The sequence below is a fragment of the Colobus angolensis genome, unplaced genomic scaffold (assembly GCF_000951035.1).
Source record: "Colobus angolensis palliatus isolate OR3802 unplaced genomic scaffold, Cang.pa_1.0 Scaffold33, whole genome shotgun sequence".
Taxonomy (NCBI): domain Eukaryota; kingdom Metazoa; phylum Chordata; class Mammalia; order Primates; family Cercopithecidae; genus Colobus; species Colobus angolensis.
In genome coordinates this window covers 12,166,090-12,185,851 of record NW_012116599.1, presented here as the reverse complement: position 1 = coordinate 12,185,851, position 19,762 = coordinate 12,166,090, and the positions used below count along the sequence as shown (strand labels likewise).

Sequence of the window (19,762 nt, the reverse complement as noted above, 5' to 3'; positions counted from 1 at the left end):
TGCTTTACAAGAAATGCTAAAAGTTTTCCAAGCTGAAGGAGAGGATGTTAATTAGTAGTAATATGAAAACATATGAAAATATAAAACTCGTTGGTAAAAGTAAGTACATTGTCAAATCCAAAACACTCTAATACCATAATGGCAGCAGGTAAATCATTTATATATCCAGTACAAACGTTAAAAGGTAAAACTATTAAAAACAACTAGAGCTATGGTGATTTGTTAAAAGATACAAATTATAAAAAGATATAAACTGTGACATCAAAAACATAAAATGGGAGGAGAAGTAAAAGTGTCGAGTTTATATATGCGATCTAAATTAAGTTGTTGTCAACTTAAAATAACCAGTTAAGTATAAAATGGCTTATGTAAGCCTTAGGGTAACCGCAAAGCAAAAGCTTATAATAGATACACAACAGTTAAAAAGAACAGATCCCAAGCATAGCAGTATAGAAAGTCATCAAATCACAAAGGAAAAAAACAAGAGGAAGAAAGCACAAAAGATCTACAAAATATCCAGAAAACAATGAATGAAATGGTACTAGTAAGTCTTTACCTATCAATAATTAGTCTGAATGTAAATGAGTTAAATTCTCCAATCAAAAGGCACAGAGTAGCTAAATGGATAAAATAACAAGACCCAACATACGTTGCCTACACAAGACTCGCTTCACCTTAAAGGACACTCATAGACTGAAAGTGAAAGGATAGAAAAAGATATTCCATGCAAATAGGATAAAAAAGAGAACAGAGGTAGCTATACTTATTTCAGACAAAATATACTTGTGTGTGTGTGTGTGTAATGCAGTCTTCCTCTGTTGCCCAGGCTGGGGTGCAGTGATGTGATCTCAGCTCACTGCAACCTCCACCTCCCACGTTCAAGGGATTATCCTGCCTCAGTCTCCCAAGTAGCTGGGATTACAGGTGTGCACCACCACACCAGCTAAATTTTGTATTTTTAGTAGAAACGGGGTTTCACCATGTTGGCCAGGCTGGTCACGAACTCCTGACCTCAGGTGATCTGTCCACCTCGGCCTCCCAAAGTGCTGGGATTACAGGCATGAGCCACTGTGCCTGGCCTAGGCAAAATATACTTTACAGAAAAAACTGTAAAAAGCGACAAAGTCATTGCAGAGTGACATTCTATAGTGGTGAATTCATCAAGAGGATATAACAAGTACAAATGTATATGCACCCAACTTTGGAGCACCTAAATACATGAAGCAAGTCTGCAATCTCAGCACTTTGAGAGGCCAAGGAGGGAGGATTGCTTGAGGCCAGGAATTTGAGATCAGCCTGGGTACCACAGCAAAACCCCATCCCTACAGTCAGTCAATCAAGCAACCAGACAAGCAAACCTTAAGGGATCTGAAGAAAGACACAGACTACAACATAATAATAGTAGTGAATTGCAATTCCTACTTTCAGCATTGGACAGATCCAAACAGAAAATCAATAAGGAAACATTGGATTTGAACTACACTTTAGACCAAATGGATCTTATATATATATGTACACACACACACATATATACACACACAGACCATTCCACCTAAAAGCAATTTAATACACATTCTTCTCAAGTGAGCATAAAACATTCTTCAAGGTATATCATATATTAGGCCACAAAATAAGTCTCAACAAATTTAAGAAGATTGAAATTGGCTGGGTACAGTGGCTTACTTCTATAATCACAACATTTTGAAAGACCGAAGTGTGAGGATCACTTGAGCCCAGGAGTTTGAGACCAGCCTGGGCAATATAGAGAGACCCTGTCTCTATGAAAAATAAAAAAAATTAGCTGGACGTGGTAGTGCATGCCCATACTCCCAGCTCCTAGGGAGGCTGAGTCAGGAGGATTACTTGAGCCTGGGAGTCCGAGGTTGCAGTGAGTACTGATCAGCACCACTGCACTCCAGCCTGGACGACAGAGCAAGACTCTGCCTCAAAAAAACAGAAAAGGATTGAAATCATATTAAGCATCTTTTCCAACCACAATGGTATGAAACTAGAAATCAATAACAGAAGGAATTATGGGAAATTAACAAATATGTGGAAATCAAACAATATGCTTCCCTGAACAACTGTTGAATCAAAGAAGAAATTAAAGGGTAAACTTAAAAATATCTTGAGACAAACAAAAAATGGAAGCACGATATATGAAAACATATGGGATGCAGCAAAGGCAGCTTTGTTTTGTTTTGTTTTTTTGAGATAGGGTCTCACTCTGTTGCCCAGGCTGGAATGCAGCAGCACAATCACTGCTTACTGTAGCCTTGAACTCCTGGGCTCAAGCAATCCTCCCACCTCAGCCTCCCAAGTAGATGGGACTACAGGCAGATGCCACCATACCTGGATAATTTTTTATTTTTGTAGAGATGGAGTCTCACTATGTTGACCAGGCTGGTTTCAAACTCCTGGCTTCAATCTATCCTCTTGCCTCAGCCTCCCAAAATGCAGGGATTACAGACATGAGCCACCACACCCAGCCTAAAAGCAGTTCTGAGAGGGAAGTTTATAGCAATAAATGCCTATATCAAAAAAGAAGAAAAATCTCAAATAAACAGGCTAATATTATGCCTCAAGGAACTAGAAAAAAGAAGAACAAATTAAGGTAAAAGCAGAAGGAAGGAAATAACAAAGATCAGAGAAGAAATCAATGAAATAGAGACTAGAAAAACAATAGAAAAAAATCAACAAAACTAAGAGTTGGTTTGTAAAAGGCTGAACAAAATTGGCAAACCCTTAGCTAGACTAATAAAGAAAAAAGAGAGAAGACTCAAATAAAATCAGAGATGAAAGAAGAGTTGTTACCATTGATAACAGAAATACAAAGGATTGTAAGAGACTACTATAAGCAATTATATGCCAACAAATTGCACAACCTAGAAGAAATGGATAAATTCCTAGAAATATAACCTAAATACTGGATCATGAAAAAATTGGAAATCTGAACAGATTACAGACTAATAACTAATAAGAAGATTGAATCAGTAATTAGAAGTCTACCACCACCAACAGAAAAATCCCAGAACGAGATAACTTCATGGTTAAATTCTACCGAATATTTAAAGAAGAGCTGATACCAATTCTTATCAAGCCCTTCCCAAAAACTGAAGAGGAGAGCGTACTTCCAAACTCATTCTACAAGGCCAGTTTACTCTGATACCAAACCAGACAAAGACACTGCAAGAAGGAATAAGTACAGGCAATATCATTGATGACCATGGTTGCAAAAATCCTCAAGAAAATACTAGATAACCCTATTCACCAGTACATTAAAAAGATCATTCACCATGGGCTGGACGCGATGGCTCATGCCTGTGATCCCCGCATGAGGTTGAGGTGGGCGGATCACTTGAGCCCAGGAGTTTGAGACCAGCCTGGGCAATATGGCAAAATCCTGTCTCTACTAAAGATACCAAAAATTAGCCAGGCATGGGGGTGCACGCCTGAAGCCCCAGCTACTAGGGTGGCTGAGGCATGAAAATTGCTTGAACCTGGGAGGCGGAGGTTGCAGTGAGCCAATATTGTGCCACTGTACTCCAGCCTGGGCCACAGAGTGAGACTCTGTCTGAAAAAAAAAAAAAGATTATCTCTGCAAGTTTGGTTCAACATATGCCAATCAATGAGAGTCACCATATTAGCAGAATGAAGGACAAGAAATCATACATTCATCTCAATAGATGCAGAAAAAGCATTTGACAGAGTTCAATCCTTTCATGGTAAAAAACTCTCAACACACTTTGGGAGGCCAAGGCAGGCGGATCACGAGGTCAGGACATTGAGACCGTCCTGGCTAACATGATGAAACCCCATCTCTACTAAAAATACAAAAAAATTAGCTGGCATGATGGTGGGCACCTGTAGTCCCAGCTACTCGGCAGGCTGAGGCAGAATGGCGTGAACCCAGGAGGCAGAGCTTGCAGTGAGCTGAGATTGCACCACTGCACTCCAGCCTGGGCGACAGAGAAAGACTCTGTCTCAAAACAAAAACATAAACAAAAACAAAAATGAAAACACTCTCAACAAAGTAGGTATGCAAGGAATGTTCCTCAACTCAGTGAAGATCATGTATGACAAGTCCACAGCCAACATCATACTCAACAATGAAAAGTTGAAAGCTTCTCCTCTAAGATCAGGAACAAGGCAAGGATGCCTGCTGTGTTCCACATGGTACTGGAAATCTTAGCCAGAGTGATTCAGCAAGAAAAAGAAATAAAAGGCATCCTAATAGGAAAGGATGAAGTGAAATTGTTTCTGTTTGCTGACATGATCTTATATGTAAAATATTCTAAACAGTTCCCCCCAAAAACCGTTAGAATTGATAAACAAATTCAGTAAAGTTGCAGGATACAAAATCAACTTACAAAAAGCAGTAGTGTTTCTTTATACTAACTAACTGTCTGAAAAAGAAATTATGAAAACAACCCCACTTAAGACTACAGGTGCATGCTACTATGCTGAGCTAAGGAAATTTTTTTTTTTTTTTTTTTTAAGAGATGGGGCTTGCTATGTTGTCCAGTCTGGTCTCAAACTCCTGGCCTCAAGTGATGCTCCCACCTTGGCCTCTCAGAGGGCTGGGATTACAGGCATGTGCTGCTTTACCTGGTCTTGGACAATGGGGAAAGGACAATTTCTTAATAAATGGTTTTGGAAAAACTAGATCTCCACAGACAGAAGAATGAAAAGGGGACTTTATCTTACCCCTTATACAAAAGTCAACTCAAAATGAAGACTTAAATGCAAGACCTGAAACTATAAAACTACTAGAAGAAACACAGGGGAAAGGCTCCATGCCATTGGTCTGGGCAGAGATTTCTTGGATATGACCGCAAAAACACAGGCAACAAAAGCAAAAATAGACAAATTGTATTGCATCGAACTAAAAAGCTTGTGAACAGCAATGGAAACAGTTAATAGGGTGAAGAGACAACTCGAAGATTGGGAGAAGATATTTGCAAATCATACACTGGTAAAGGGCTAATATCCAAAATACACAAGGAACCAAAATGACTCAATAATTTAAAAAACCCCCTATTTTAAAAAGGCAAAGGACTTGAACAGACATTTCTCAAAACAAGACATACAAATGGTCAACAGTTATGTGAAAAAGTGCTCAATATTGCTAATCATCAGAGAAATGCAAATTAAAACCACAATGAGATATTGCCTCGCACCTGTTAGATTGGCCATTATAAAAAAGATGAAAGATAGTGAGTGTTGACAAGGATGTGGAGAAAAGGGCACCATTATACACTGTTGGTAGTATTGTAAATTAGTACAGCCATTTTGGATAAGGGTATGAAGGTTTCTCAAAAGACTAAAAATAGAATTACTTGGAGGGCTAGGTGTTGTGGCTCATGCCTGTAATCTCAGCACTCTACTCTAGGAGACCAAGGGGGAAGGACTGCTTCAGGTCAGGAGTTCAAGACCAGCCTGGACAACATAGTGAGACCCTATCTCTACAAAAAAAGAGAATTACCTGTATCATATAATCCAGCAACCCCACTATGGGGTACATACCCAAAGGATTGAAATCTGTATGTGGAAGAGATGTCTGCACTGCCATGTTCATGACACCATTATTCACAATAGTTGAGATATAGAAACAACCTAAGTGTTCCTAAACAGATAAATGGATTTTTAGCACGTGGTGTATTTACATAACGGAACACTAGTCAGCCTTATAAAAACAGGAAATTCTGTCATTTTCAACAACATGGATGAACCGAGAGGATATTATATGAAGTGAAATAAGCCAGGCACAGAGGGGAGGTGAACGGGGAAGAGGAGAGGTTGGTCAATGGGTACAAATTTACAGCTAGTAGGAGGAATAAGTTCTGCTGTTCTATTGCATAGCAAGGTGACTACAGTTCATAATAATGTATTGTATATTTTAAAACAGCTGAAAGACTGGATTTTACTGTTTTTGGTTTTGGTTTTTTTTTTGAGATGGAGTTTTGCTTTTGTCGTCCAGGCTGGAGTGCAGTGGCATTATCTCAGCTCACTGCAACCTACACCTCCTGGGTTCAAGCAATTCTCCTGCCTCAGCCTCCCAAGTAGTTGGGATTACAAGCGTGTGCCACCATGCCCAGCTAATTTTTGTATTTTTATTAGAGACGGGGTTTCACCATGTTGGTCAGGCTGGTCTCCAACTCCTGACCTCAGGTAATCTGTCCTCCTCGGCCTCCCAAAGTGCTGAGGTTACAGGTGTGAACCACCATGCCCACCCAAAGATGGGATTTTAAATGTTCTCATCACAAAGAAATAATAAATATTTGAGGGGGTGGATATGCTAATAAGCCTGACTTGATCATTCCACAATGTATACATGTATTGAAACATCACATTGTACCCCATAAATGTATACAATTTTTATTTATCAATTAAAAATAAAATAAAACTGGCCAAGGCGTGGTGGCTCACGCCTGCAGTCCCAGCACTTTGAGAGGCTAAGGCAGGTGCATTGCTTGAGCCCAGCAATTCAAGACCAGCCTGCACAACATGGCAAAACCCTGTCTCTATAAACAATACAAAAATTATCCAGGCATGGTGGTGCACACCTGTAATCCCAGCTACTTGGGAGGTCACTTGAGCCCAGAAAGCAGAGGTTGCAGTGAGCCAAGATCATGCCTGGGAGACAGAGCTAGGCCCTATCTCAAAAATAAAATAAAAGTAAAAAAAAAGAACAAACACACACAAAATAAAATAAAATAAAAGCTATAAACACATCCACAGATAAAGCAACCCCATTGGTCACAGTGAATGCCTCCTCCTCCCCAGCCTCCCCAGCGCCCTGGTGCAAGGTTCAAGGTGCCCAGAGGGCTACACGGTTCAGTCCCAAGCTGGGTCTGTGTCCAGCATGAGCTCATCAGGTTGCAAGGGAGTGAGATGGGTTCCTGGCTTCCACAACCTCAGCTGCCACCCAGTAGCCTCTGGCAGCAGCTCATGGCTGGTTCATTGGATCCGCAGGCAGCTCAAATCCCCAAGAAGCTGTCACATGGGGCAGTCAAATCGCATCTTTCCTTGTCTATATTTTGCATAAATAATAATTTTAAAAAGCTCCTACGATCCTGTGGAACCAAACCATTGCAGGGACTGCTGTCAGGAATCTGTGTGGAGAGGTCTGAAGGTAGCTCCTTGGGGAGAATTTTCCTTTACTCTAAGGAGCCCAGACAGGGTGGGTGGAGGTGGGGAAACCGTGCTGGCTGATAACAACAAATTTGCAAATCTGGTGAACAAAGAGTGCCGGAATAGGGCACCAGGGCCTGGCCACCTCCCTACTAAGGGTGGATGGTGGCCTCATCTTTTGACAGGGGGCTTCTGTTTCCTCCTTGAAGGGCAGCTCAAGAGCCATGTGGCTGGTTCCCAGGCACCATGCCAAGTGCATTGGCAAAGACTGGCATCCCTAGTGGCAAGGCTCTATCAAGGGGAGCTTCCAGTTGCTTGTTGGTGTTGGGGTCTGGTGTGTGCACTGGCAGTAAATGTGGAAGCTGTGGTCAGTAGGCTCTGGGGCCGCCTTAGATGAAGGGGTGCAACTGCAAATCTCACACAGCTTCCGGAAGGCCTCTGGAGCCCCTCTGGGAGGCTGAGATTCAGGGAGGCTTCCTCTAGGGGCAGAGGCCAGTTATGCAGTTGCTAACCTGGTGGGGAGGCCTGTTCCTAGAACCAGTGGGGCCAGGACAAGATCAGATGCAACGTCAGCACCCAGGTCAGAAGGGCACAGCTAGGATCCCCCTTGAGTCCTCCTGAGAGGCTGCAGGGAGTGTGCGCCTTTCCCTGGATCACAAGGCTTCCTGTGCCAATCACTGGATATGTGCAGGGGCAGTGGCTCAAGGGAACTTGATGGACAGGTGGCTCCGAGTCTGGTGCGGACTGAACCTGTGGTGCCCTCTGGGGTCTGTGCTCTGCAGGCAGTGAGACGCCCCTGCTCACAGGGAGTTGCTCAGCCTGGGCATCCTGCCCAGTACTTAAGCACTTCAGAACTCACCTGGACCTTGGGGTTTGGTTAAAGGGACGTTAGGCGCTCCTGAGCGCCTACTGTTTGCTCAGCTCACCACATGCCTTGCTATAGCCCTGGGCAGTGGGTGCCCAAGAGCTCATGTTTAATATCAAGCTCCATGCTGGCGCCTTCACGCTTCATGCAGGTACCACTCCACACAGTTCTTGGGTGTCCCAGAAGAAGGGAATTGGGTGCCCCAGACCAGGGGTTGATGCAATACCCATCTGGATTGCACACTTTCAGCGGATTGCGGAGGATTAGAGTTTAGTGCGTCTAAGTGGATTGACAGATTATATGATCTTTTTCTTTCTTTCTTTTTTTTTTTTGAGACAGAGTTTCACTCTTGTTGGCCAGGCTGGAGTATGATGGCACCATCTTGGCTCACCGCAACCTCTGCCTCCTGGGTTAGAGTGATTCTCCTGCCTCAGCCTCCTGAGTAGCTAGGATTACAGGCACACAACACCATGCCCAGCTAATTTTGCATTTTTAGTAGACACAGAGTTTCTCCATGTTGGTCTGGCTGGTCTCGAACTCCCAACCTCAGGTGACGGCAGATCACCTCAGCCTCCCAAAGTGCTGGGATTACTGGCGTGAGCCACAGTACTCGGCCTATATGATCTAGTTTTAACCAAACTCATCTTCCAAAATGGCCGAGTGGCTCACACAAGATTCCTGTAAGGAATCTGCAACGAACACCAGAAATCCAGAGGAGGTGAACCACAGCGGAAGGGAGAGCTGAGAATCCCTTATTACTCCTGGCTGAGCTCAGGATACAGACCTGACCAGAAGTTAGCCCCTAAAATAAAAAGTCAGCAAATCAAACTCTTTGAATTTCCCCCACTCTGTGGTTACTGCTGAAGTTTGCCCAGGGTGCCTTGTGACTGGAGCTGTTAAGTCATCAGCAGTGTGCAATCCTCATGGTTGGCAAGGTGTCTAAAACTAAGCTTTCAGAACTGAAGAGAAACCTGTGCAGTCTTTTTTCCCAGCAATATTTAAAGTTTTGTGCTGTTCAACCCAGTCCTTAGTTATTTCCCTAAGCAATGATAAATATTTGGAAAGCTCTTTTAAAGTTTCTTGCAAGATAGCATGAAACAAAAAACACCTATCAACGGGCAGACACTTATTCTTTCTGCTACAGGAAAAATGGCAGAAACAATGAGCAGTAAATGATCTGTCGACAAACCGAAAGGCATTTCTTTGTCAGCAAACACCGTCGAAAGATGTAGAGAAAACACTGCCAAAGATTGGAAGAAACTCATGTTAGAGCAAATTACCCAGTGTGGGAGGTTTGCTTCGCAGTGGGCTGAAAGCACAGATGTTCTCAACATGGCTCAGCTGAAGGTATTTGCCAGGTTTTGTTCCAATACTGAAATACACAAATCGCTTCTTTCTTTTCTTTCTTTCTTTCTTTCTTTTTTTTTTTTTTTCATGAGCCACTAAAGGGAAGATAGAGCAGACAAGATATATTGCCAACAGTAAATGCCTTCTTTAATAAAAACAATGTCATATGGGAAAATGGTAAAAATGCAACCACGGATAGAATAGCTACTCAGAAAGGGATTTTTAAAAAAGGATTCTGGATATGAATCAGGGTGCAGAGGTAGCTTCACCCCTACCCCTCACTCATTGGCTCATCCGTGGTCTAATCAGCGCGGGGAAGAGGTAGAAGCCTGGAGGGCACAGAATATTGCAGGAGACCGACAGTAGGCTCATGTTATACAGCCAAGACTGTGGCATTAGAGAAGAATCTTTCCCATACTTGGTAAGGAGATTGGGTGTGACCATGAAAACTTTCCAGCCACACAGAATGACTTATCTTCATGGCAAAATACTGAAGAGGGCCGGGCGCGGTGGCTCAAGCCTGTAATCCCAGCACTTTGGGAGGCCAAGACGGGCGGATCACGAGGTCAGGAGATCGAGACCATCCTGGCTAACACGATGAAACCCCGTCTCTACTAAAAAATACAAAAACTAGCCGGGTGTGGTGGCCGGCGCCTGTAGTCCCAGCTACTCGGGAGGCTGAGGCAGGAGAATGGCGTGAACCCGGGAGGCGGAGCTTGCAGTGAGCTGAGATCCAGCCACTGTACTCCAGCCTGGTTGGCAGCGAGACTCCGTCTCAAAAAAAAAAAAAAAAAAAAAAAAAAAAATACTGAAGAGGGTTGCCCCAAGTTCCCCTCCCTCTCTGTTAACTTTCCCTCTCTCCGTATGTATGCATGTATGCATGTATGTATGTATGTATGCATGTATGTATGTATGTATTTTGGAGATGGAGTCTCGCTCTGTCGCCCAGGCTGGAGTGCGGTGGCACCATCTTAGCTCACTGCAACCTCCACCTCCCAGGTTCAAGCGATTCTCCTGCCTCAGCCTCCTGAGTAGCTGGGACTACAGGCACCTGCCACCAAGCCCAGCTAATTCTGTGTATTCTTAGTAGAGATGGGGTTTCACTGTGTTAGCCAGGATGGTCTCGATCTCCTGACCTTGTGATCTACCTGCCTCAGCTTCCCACGGTGCTGGGATTATAAGCGTGAGCCACCGCACCCAGCCCTCCCTTCTTATTTTTAAAAATTTATCAGTAATTTTTAATGTATTTATCTGTTTCTGCTTCCCTGTGATTTTTTTGCCTGTGAATATTCTTTTTTTAAAATTTAGATTCAGGGGTCCATGTGCTTGTTTGTTACATGAGTAGACTGCATACTGGTGGAGATTAGGCTTCTAGTGAACCGAATACCCATATAATGAATTTGTACCCGATAGGTGATTTTTCAATCCTCACCCCCACTCCTACCTCCCTCCTTTCTTTTGAGAGGGAGTCTCGCTTTGTGTCCAAAGCTGGAGGCAGTGGTGTGATCGCGGCTAACTGCAACCCCCACCTCCAGGTTCAAGAGATTCTCCTGTCTCAGCCTCCGGAGTAGCTGGGATTATAGGCCCCCGCCACCACACCTGGCTAATTTTTGTATTTTCAGTAGAGACAGTGGTTCACCATGTTGACTAGGCTGGTCTCAAACTCCTGACCTCAAGTGATCCGCCTGTCTCAGCCTCCCAAAGTGCTGGGATTATAGGTGTGCGGCACCATGTCTGGCTATTGTATTTTTAGTAGAGATGGGATTTCACCATGTTGATCAGGCTGGTCTCGAAGTCCTAACTTCAAATGATCCGCTCACCTTGGCCTCCCAAGTGTTAGGATTACAGGGGTGAGTCACCGCACCCAGGCTCCCTCCTTCCTAAACACCAAAGCGCTGACACTTTTGAGATGACAAGAGCTATCTGTTTTAGACAATCAGGAAAAAGCTTGAAAAATAATTTTACTTTTCTTGCATCTGCTCCTTCAAGGTGAAGATGTCCTCTCAATGAAAAAAGGAGAAAGTAATCATCTTGGAATGAAAACTCATGCCAAAGAAAACAGTTTTTAGAACTGAAGTTTGAGAATGTTTTCATTGACCTGTGAATTTTGTGGTCAAAAATGTATTTGACTGATACAACCCTCATCCCTACATATTTAAAAAAAACTTGAGGCTGGGCGCGGTGGCTCAAGCCTGTAATCCCAGCACTTTGGGAGGCCGAGACGGGCAGATCACAAGGTCAGGAGATCGAGACCATCCTGGCTAACACGGTGAAACCCCGTCTCTACTAAAAATACAAAAACTAGCCGGGCGAGGTGGCGGGCGCCTGTAGTCCCAGCTACTCGGGAGGCTGAGGCAGGAGAATGGCGTGAACCCGGGAGGTGGAGCTTGCAGTGAGCTGAGATCTGGCCACTGCACTCCAGTCCGGGCGACAGAGCGAGACTCTGCCTCAAAAAAGAAAAAAAAAAAAAACTTGAAAGCAGATTATATATTTGAATCTGTTTTTTAAAATTTAGATATAATTTACATACCATAAAATTCATCCTTTTATTTCATTTTTTAGACATGGATTCTCACTGTGCTTCCCAGGCTGGAGTCCTGTGACTATTCACAAGTGGGATCATGGTCCTCCAATATTTTTGTGACAGCTACTAAAACCCAGAATCAAAAAAGAACGACCCTGAGAGCCAGGCCTTCAAACTGATGTTTTACAATTTTATTTCAAGGTTTCAGTAAATAAGAAAGCATATTGAATCATGTTACTATTTCTTGCAAAAGCAAGATGCTTTTTCGCACCTTTGTAAATGTACAAATAAATTTGTAATACTGCAAAATTTGCTGGAAAATGTGGTTGAGTTCACCTTTATTTAATTCTTTTCAATGTTCTGTTGGAGCAGGTGTGGTACTCACTAAGCATGGCTCTGTTGGGATGGGTGCTCCAGAACGCTTTTGGAGGGAGGTCAGAAACACCTGGAGTCAGCTCCTTCCTCACCTCTCACCTGGGCCTGTCACCACCCCCATACTCCGCCCAAAAGACCAGACCCTTCTCCTGGCAGCAGCCAGAGTGCTCATTTTCCAGCCAGGGTGAGTCACAGCCCTCCTCAAAGACCTCCAACCACACCCCTCTACCCAGACTTCATGGTCTCCCATGCCCCACCCCCACTCTCCTGACCCCTCAGGCTTTCCCCACTCTACCCACCCACCTCCACCCCTCTGATCCAGTCCTTGGCCTCCCAGAGCACCTGCTGGCACTGTCCCAGGGCCTTTGCACTGCTGTGCCGCCTTGCTCAAGCCCCACTCTATTCAAGTGTCTTGCTCAATCGTCTGCTCCTCAGCAGCCCCTCCTGGTCTGCGTTATCCACCCCTCCAGATACCGTGCCCACACTCACTCACGATTTTTCTCGTAGGAAGTAGTACCGGCATTACATTGTCTAACACTTCCTTTTATTATTGCTTTGTCTCCTAGGAGAATGGAGACCTTCACGAGGCAGGGGAGTCTTCCTTGTTGAGAAATCTATGCCCAGCATCCAGATGTCCCGGGAGGGTCCATGGGCTCTGGGCTGCTGCCCTGTACCCAGAGCTCCTCAGGCGCTCCTTGGATCTCCTGACCTGGAATGGGCACTGGGGGTTGGGAAGCATCTGAGTGGCTGTGACTTGGGGCAAGCCTCTGCCTCATTGGTCCCTTGGTCGGGTGCAGGGGTGTGGAATGATCCTAGTGGGGAGGCAGCAGAGGACTGTGTCAAAGCCCGCATGGGGATCCCTGCACCAGCAGCCTACTTGGGTGGGTTGCAGGGTGGCGGGAAGCTGCTCTTCTTCAGGTGTCCTGATCCACCCAAGTCCTTGGGTCTACCAGGTGCTACAAGGATTGAAGCTAAGAACGATGGGGCACATGATCTCGGTGTGTCGTGTCCAGGGTTGGAGGACGTCTCTGGGTCCAGGCCTGCTTGGTCTTCCTCAGGCTAGAGGCAGGGTGGGGGCTGAGTGGTTTGAGTCCCTTTATTGTCTGGGGTGCAGGCAGCCGCATGGCACAAATCCGCAGTCTCTGGGGTTGGGAGGAAGAATCAGAGAGCAGCCTCGGGGGAGGTCCTGGGAGTCCCAGGCTCAACTTCCAGGGCGCTGCAGAGGGAAGAAGGGCAGCGCTGCTCCAGCTAATGCTGGTTTATCTGTAGGGGGTGAAGGTCCAGCGGCAGATCAACTGTATGTGTTCACGCCGGAAGTGGCAGCTCAGGACGGGGAGCAGGGCAGGACGCCTGGAGGTGGGGAGCAGGATAACTCCAGGGTGGGGCGCTCAGGGAGCAGCGGCCGCCCCCAGCAGCAGCAGGGTCCCGGCCAGCAGAGGCAGCGACGCGGGAACTGGGTGCGCAGCGTCGGTGGTGCCAGCGGGGGGCGCCAGGTCGCAGGCGGTGTAGGGCTCCAGGCAGGCGGCGAAGGCCATGACGTGCGCTACGAAGCTCTGCTCCTGCACACCGTGCACCAGGTGCGCCTGAGGACCGCGCGCGAACACCGCCACGTCTTCGCCTCCGTGGGTCTCGGACGACAGGGGCACCGCCGCCTGCTGCCGGTAATCGGGGCTCCCTGGTAGGAGGGTGAGTGCAGTTCAGGGCAGGCGGGCGGCGTCCCCCTCCCGCGAATGCCCCCATCCCTGGCACTCTGGTCCCCCTGAGCGGGCCATTCAGCCTCACTCACCGCTCTCACTCTCATTCACGTCTGGTCGCACGCCTGCGTTGAGCACGTAGCCCGGGCCATTGCCGTACAGGATGGACGTGTAGGCTTTGCTGTCCTGAGCCTTGCTGGGGGCCAACCCTGTAGGGAGACGGGGGTCCCTGTAGTTGAGCTGACCACAGCTGTGGGAGTGCCTCCTCTGTGCTAGTCACCGCCACTTTGCCTGTTCAGGGGCTCTGTCCTCACAAGATCCCTATAGGACTGGTGCCAGCATTACACACATTTGACAGAAGAGGAAACTGAGGCTCAGACTTCACCCACATAACTGATGCAGCAGCACCTGCCACTCTCCCCAGGCCTACCGAAGATGGAGCTCCCTCGAAAGGTGTAGCCACCGAATGAGAATACGTGGGAGTGGTCAGCAGTGATGAGGGTCAGCGTGTCCTCCTCGCTGGTGAGCTGGCCCGCCCTCTCAATGGCATCATCGAACATGACCGCCTCGGTGAGGGCATGGTAAGCCAAGCCATCATGATGACCATGGTCGATGCGACCACCTGCAGGAAAGCCAGAGGAGGGTGATGCTTGAACTTGCCCTGCCCTGCTCCGCCTTCCTCCACTCCCCAAGGGCCACCACACACCCTCCACGAAGAGGTAGAAGCCGCGGGGGTTCCTGCTCAGCAGGCGCAGGGCAGCCTCTGTCATCTCCAGCAGGGAGGGGTCCAGTGTGGGGTCTCGGTTGATCTCATATTTCGTGTCTCCGGGTTCAAAGAGGCCTGTGGGACAAGGGGCTTGGTAGTGATTGGCAGGATGCGAGCAGAAGAGTGCTGGCTGATGTGCACGCAGGCTTGGATGGCACCCTCTGAGGCCGTCTGAGGAATGCCAGGGCAGGAAGGGGGTCATTACCCATGAGATGGGTCACAGACTGGTCCAGGGATGCCTGCATGAGCTCAGTGCGGTTCCACACGTACCGGGTACCCTGCAGGGATAGAGCCAGGCCTCAGCCCACAGCCCTGAGACCCACACACTTGCCCTCCCCCTGCCATGCCTCCCACACCTGCCAGCCCCCATCACCTGGTGCTTTGCCAGCCATTCCTGCACCAGGTTCTTCCCATCCAGTCTGATTCCATTCTGGCTGGCATCACTTGGGTACTCAGGGTCTGGGGTCCCGCTGGGAAACATGTACTTGCGGCCTCCACCCAGGATCACCTGGGGACAGAGGATGGGGCAGGTGGGTTGGGGACCTAGCTGGCCCCACGTCCCCTCCTTATGCACAGCCCCTGGTTCCCCTCCCCAGGGCAGTGGGAATGGCCCAGGCTGGGTTGCACATTCCATGTCCCCAACCCCACCTCCAGACCCTGCTGACCCGGATCAGGCTTTTGGTTGCCTGGATCTGAGCCTGTGCCCCCACCTTCCCCTCTGCCTAGCCCCAGTCCTTGGCCTTGGGGTCGCACGTCAATGTCCATGTTGGAGATGAGCTGTGTGGCAATGTCCTGGCAGCCATCCTGGAGGGCCGAGGCAGGCATGTCAGCATCTGAGTACCAGTTGCGGTTCACTGTGTGTGCATAGGTGCCGGCTGGCGAGGCATGCTGCACCCGTGTGGTGGTCACCACTCCCACTGACTTTCCTGAGGGTGACAGGGGTCAGGATTGGTGACTGAGGTCTTGGGCCTGGTCCTGACCCCGCAGCGGGCCCCAGCTCACCTGCTTTCTTGGCCCGGTTCATCACGGAGATGACCTCATTGCCGTGTGTCGTGTTGCACTGGTTAAAGCGGGCGGCTGCACTCAAGCCGATGGTCTGGTAGTTGGCCTTGACCCCGCACAGGTAGGCTGTGGCTGTGCCTGCGCTGTCTGGCACCTGTCTGTCCACATTGTACGTCTGGGAATAGAGACACCCTGAGCTCTACTTTGGGGCTTCGGCAGCATTTACAGCCAGGGCCAAAGTCCTACCCTGATTTAAACCCAGGCAGCCTGTACTACAGCCGGTTCCTGGTGTCCCCACTTCGCCTCCCTCCTGCTGCCCCCAAGACATGCACGGGCCCTGGGTGCTGCTGCTGCTGGGCCTGAGGCTACAACTCTCCCTGGGCATCATCCCAGGTAATGAGACTCCCCAAGCTGTTCCACACACAGGGCGCCTCCTCAGCCAGGCTGACCTGATCTCTACTCTCCCCCTGACCAGCTGAGGAGAACCCAGTCTTCTGGACACAGACCCCAACCAGGGACCTGGTTCTCGTCCTCTGGGATCCTAACGGCTCCCAGCTCCTAACTCAGGCCCCAGCTGTCCTGGCTCCCTCCCTCCTGATACACTCCATATCCTTGACCCCTCTCCTCTGCTTGGAGGACTCTGAGGTGGCCCAGCTCTTACCTTGGATAGCGCCAGGTATGGGAAGCGGTCCATGGCCAGAGGTGTCTCAGGCCCCAGTTTGCCATTCTTCTGCCCCTTTAGGATCCTAGCGGCTGTCACCGTGGGCACCCCCATCCCTGAAGGGGCAGAAATGTGTGAGTCCTGGGCCCCAGGGCTGACCTGGAATCACCAAAGGTCCTAGGTGCTGGGGCTGTGAGGGCTGTGGGGCTGGACAGGCCTTGGCCACTCACCATCACCCAGGAAGAGGATGAGGTTCTTGGCGACCTTCTGGATGGGCTGCAGCTTCTTGGCGGCATCCAGGGCCTCAGTTGCATGGCGGTTCCAGAAGGCTGGGTTCTCCTCCTCAACTGGCCAGGGGGAGAGTAGAGATCAGGTCAGCCTGGTGAGGGGGCACCCTGTGTGCGGAACAGCTTGGGGCGTCTCATTACCTGGGATGATGCCCAGGGAGAGCTGTAGCCTCAGGCCCAGCAGCAGAAGCACCCAGGGCCCCTGCATGTCTTGGGGGCAGCAGGAGGGAGGCGAAGTGGGGATACCAGGAACCGGCTGCAGTACAGGCTGCCTGGGTTTAAATCAGGGTAGGACTTTGCCCCTGGCTGTAAATGCTCCACATCCCTCCCCACACCCCTTGTGTCCATCTTGACCCCACCCAGTCCTGTGAGCGGAAGCCAAGCTTGCCGAAGGGAAGGGACCGTGTGTGGCCCACAGTGTCTTGTGGGAGATCCGTTGCCGCTCCTTTGTTCATCTCATTCAAGGTGTGAAGAGAGGTGAGCCTGGAAACACACAGCCTAGGCCAGGGCCCAGGTTAGGGCTCATAATACCATGGGCCCCAGAGGAGTGTGAAAGGAGGCATGTGGGGGTGGCCTGGCTGCCCTAGAACCCACTTGGTGTGTGTGGGTGCCCACACCTATGTCCTGAGGCTGGGGAGGGGCCAGTGCCCTGGGTTGGCCAGGCCTGGGCTGGGTCTTCCACAGCAGCTTGTACACTTGAGGTTGACCCCTGTTTTCTTGCAAAGGTAGATTGAGCCTGGGGTGAGTCTGTTTTCCATGAGCCATGGGCACACCCGGAAGTGTAGCCTCTGATAAGGAGCTCAGAGAGTTTGGTAACCTCAGGCTGAGTTCGAAAGTATTGCTCCAGTCCAGACATCCCACACTGAGTGTGTAGCCAAAGGAATGCAAACCAGGGACTCGAACAGATACTGCACACCCATGTTCCCAGCAGCATTATCCACAGCAGCCAAGAGCTGGAAGCAACCAAGTGGCCAGCAACAGAGGAATGGAGAAACCAAACAGGGTGCACACATACATGCAGCCTTGAAAAGGAAGGTGACCCTGACACCTGCTACAATGTGGATGAACCTTAGGACATTATGCTTAGTGAAATGCACCAGTGCAAAAGGACCAATACACATGAACACACGTCTCTGAGGTCCCTAGGGGAGTCAAATTCATAGAGACAGAAGTGGAATGGAGGTTGCCTGAGGCTGAGGGAGGAGGCAATGGGTTAGGCTTAGGGTTAGGGTTCGGGTTAGGGTTGGAGTTAGGGTTACAGTTGGAGTTTAATGGGGACAGAGCTTCAAGGTTGCAGGATGAGAACGTTCTGGAGATCAGCTGCACAACACTATGCGTGTACTCAACACTGCCGCCCTGTACACTTGAAAATGGTGAAGCAGGTAAATTTCATGTACCATGTTATGTAGCACAATTCAAAAATTGGTTCGAGAAGAAAAGGCTCCTCCAGCTCCACCCACCCCCGCCCAACCACAGCAGCCCCTTCTCCACTCAGGCCTGTTTACCTCAAACCCCAGGCTTGGCCCTCAGAACCCAGGGATCTTCACCTGCTGCCCAGCCTCTGCCTGCCCTGCCCTGCTCCACACCACGCCCAGGGCCTCCCCTCAGGCCGAGCTTTCCCAGGTCCTCCCGTCTGCACCCCGCCTGGCTTCCCGCTGGTCTTCCTGGGGCTCTCAGGGAAGACGTCACCCTCCATGGACCCTTCCTGCCCCCTGCTTGTTGCCCCCTTAGTTCCCTCTACCTCCTGCTTCATCTTGCTGAGTGAGGAACATTCTTAGCCAAAGGTCAGAGGAGACTCACTAATGGGCAGGCAATTAATTTATAGATTCATTCCAAAGTCAAGATGAGTCAGGAGGCTTTATAGCCACCCTGAGTTTCATGTTTAAGTAGGAGTTTTTGACAGAACTATAGATTCACAAGTAGTTGTAAGAAATAATACAAGCCGGGCGCATTGGCTCATGTCTGTAATCCCAGCACTTTGAGAGGCTGAGGTGGATGGATCTTGAGGTCAGGAAATCGAGACCATCCTGGCTAACACAGTGAAACCCCACCTCTACTAAAAATACAAAAAATTAGCCAGGCGTGGTGGCATGCACCTGTAGTCCCAGCTACTTGGGAGACTGAGGCAGGAGAATCGCTTGAACCTGGGAGGGGGAGGTTGCAGTGAGCCAAAATCGTGCCACTGCACTCCAGCCTGGGTGGCAGAGTGAGACTCTGTCTCAAAAACAAAACAAAACAACAACAACAACAAAAACCAGGCAATAATACAAGAGGCCCGATATAGTGGCTCATCTCTGTAATCCTAGCACTTTGGGAGGCTCAGGTGGGAGGATCACTTGAGCTCAGGAGTTTGAGACCAGCCTGGGCAACATGGAAAAATCTCATCTCTACAAAAAATACAAAAATTAGTGGAGCGAAAAGGGCATGCTCCGGTGGTCCTTCCACAGGAAATAAATAGCCTTTGGGTCTGAGCTGAAATTCTCTCTCCACCTACTTGGGAAGCTGAGGTAGGAGAATCACTTGAGCCCGGGAGGTGGAGGTTGCAGTGAGTCAAGACCATATCATTACACTCTAGCCTGGGTGACAGAACAAGACCCTGTCTCAAAAAAATAAATAAATAAATAAATAAAGAGTACAAGAGATGTCTGTGTACTTTGCTTAGTCTCCCCCAATGGCATAATCCACAGTGATTATTCAGATTTCCCCAGTGTTACCTGTATTCACGTGCATGTGTGGAAATTTGTAGACAATTTTATCACCTAAGTAGGTTTGTGTAACTGCACCATAGTTGAGATGCTGAAGAGCTCCAACCCCACAGAGTACCTTTTATAACCAGGCCACCTCTTTCCTCTACCTCTTCCCCTGTCCCTAATCCTTGACAGCCAGATATGTGTCTAACCTGGGTGACAGAGTGAGACAACGTCTCAAAAAAAGAAAAAGAAAAAAATAAGAAATGCCTTATGGACTTTGCATAGTTTCCCTACCTTTGCCTAGTTTCGCTGCCACCCTAACTTGCCATCTCCCCTATAACAAGATAAAGCATGCTTTAGACTCAAAGCATCTAAGGAGGCTGTAAGGACATTGCTTTTGGTGTGTGTGGAATACAC

General features: G+C 48.5%; 1 protein-coding gene across 1 annotated transcript; it reads right to left on the bottom strand.

Annotated features, from left to right (window-relative positions):
- Nucleotides 1-13,462: 13,462 nt before the first annotated feature.
- ALPI (alkaline phosphatase, intestinal) lies at nucleotides 13,463-16,950 on the bottom strand. The gene is made up of 11 exons (XM_011952003.1): nucleotides 16,797-16,950; nucleotides 16,599-16,715; nucleotides 16,369-16,484; nucleotides 15,708-15,882; nucleotides 15,459-15,631; nucleotides 15,079-15,213; nucleotides 14,911-14,983; nucleotides 14,646-14,780; nucleotides 14,370-14,561; nucleotides 14,032-14,148; nucleotides 13,463-13,920 (listed from the first exon to the last, which is right to left on the bottom strand). The coding sequence occupies exons 1-11, from the start codon at nucleotides 16,861-16,863 to the stop codon at nucleotides 13,634-13,636; spliced, it is 1,587 nt and encodes a 528-aa protein (XP_011807393.1). The 5' UTR covers nucleotides 16,864-16,950; the 3' UTR covers nucleotides 13,463-13,633.
- Between the last annotated feature and the right edge of the window lie 2,812 nt (nucleotides 16,951-19,762).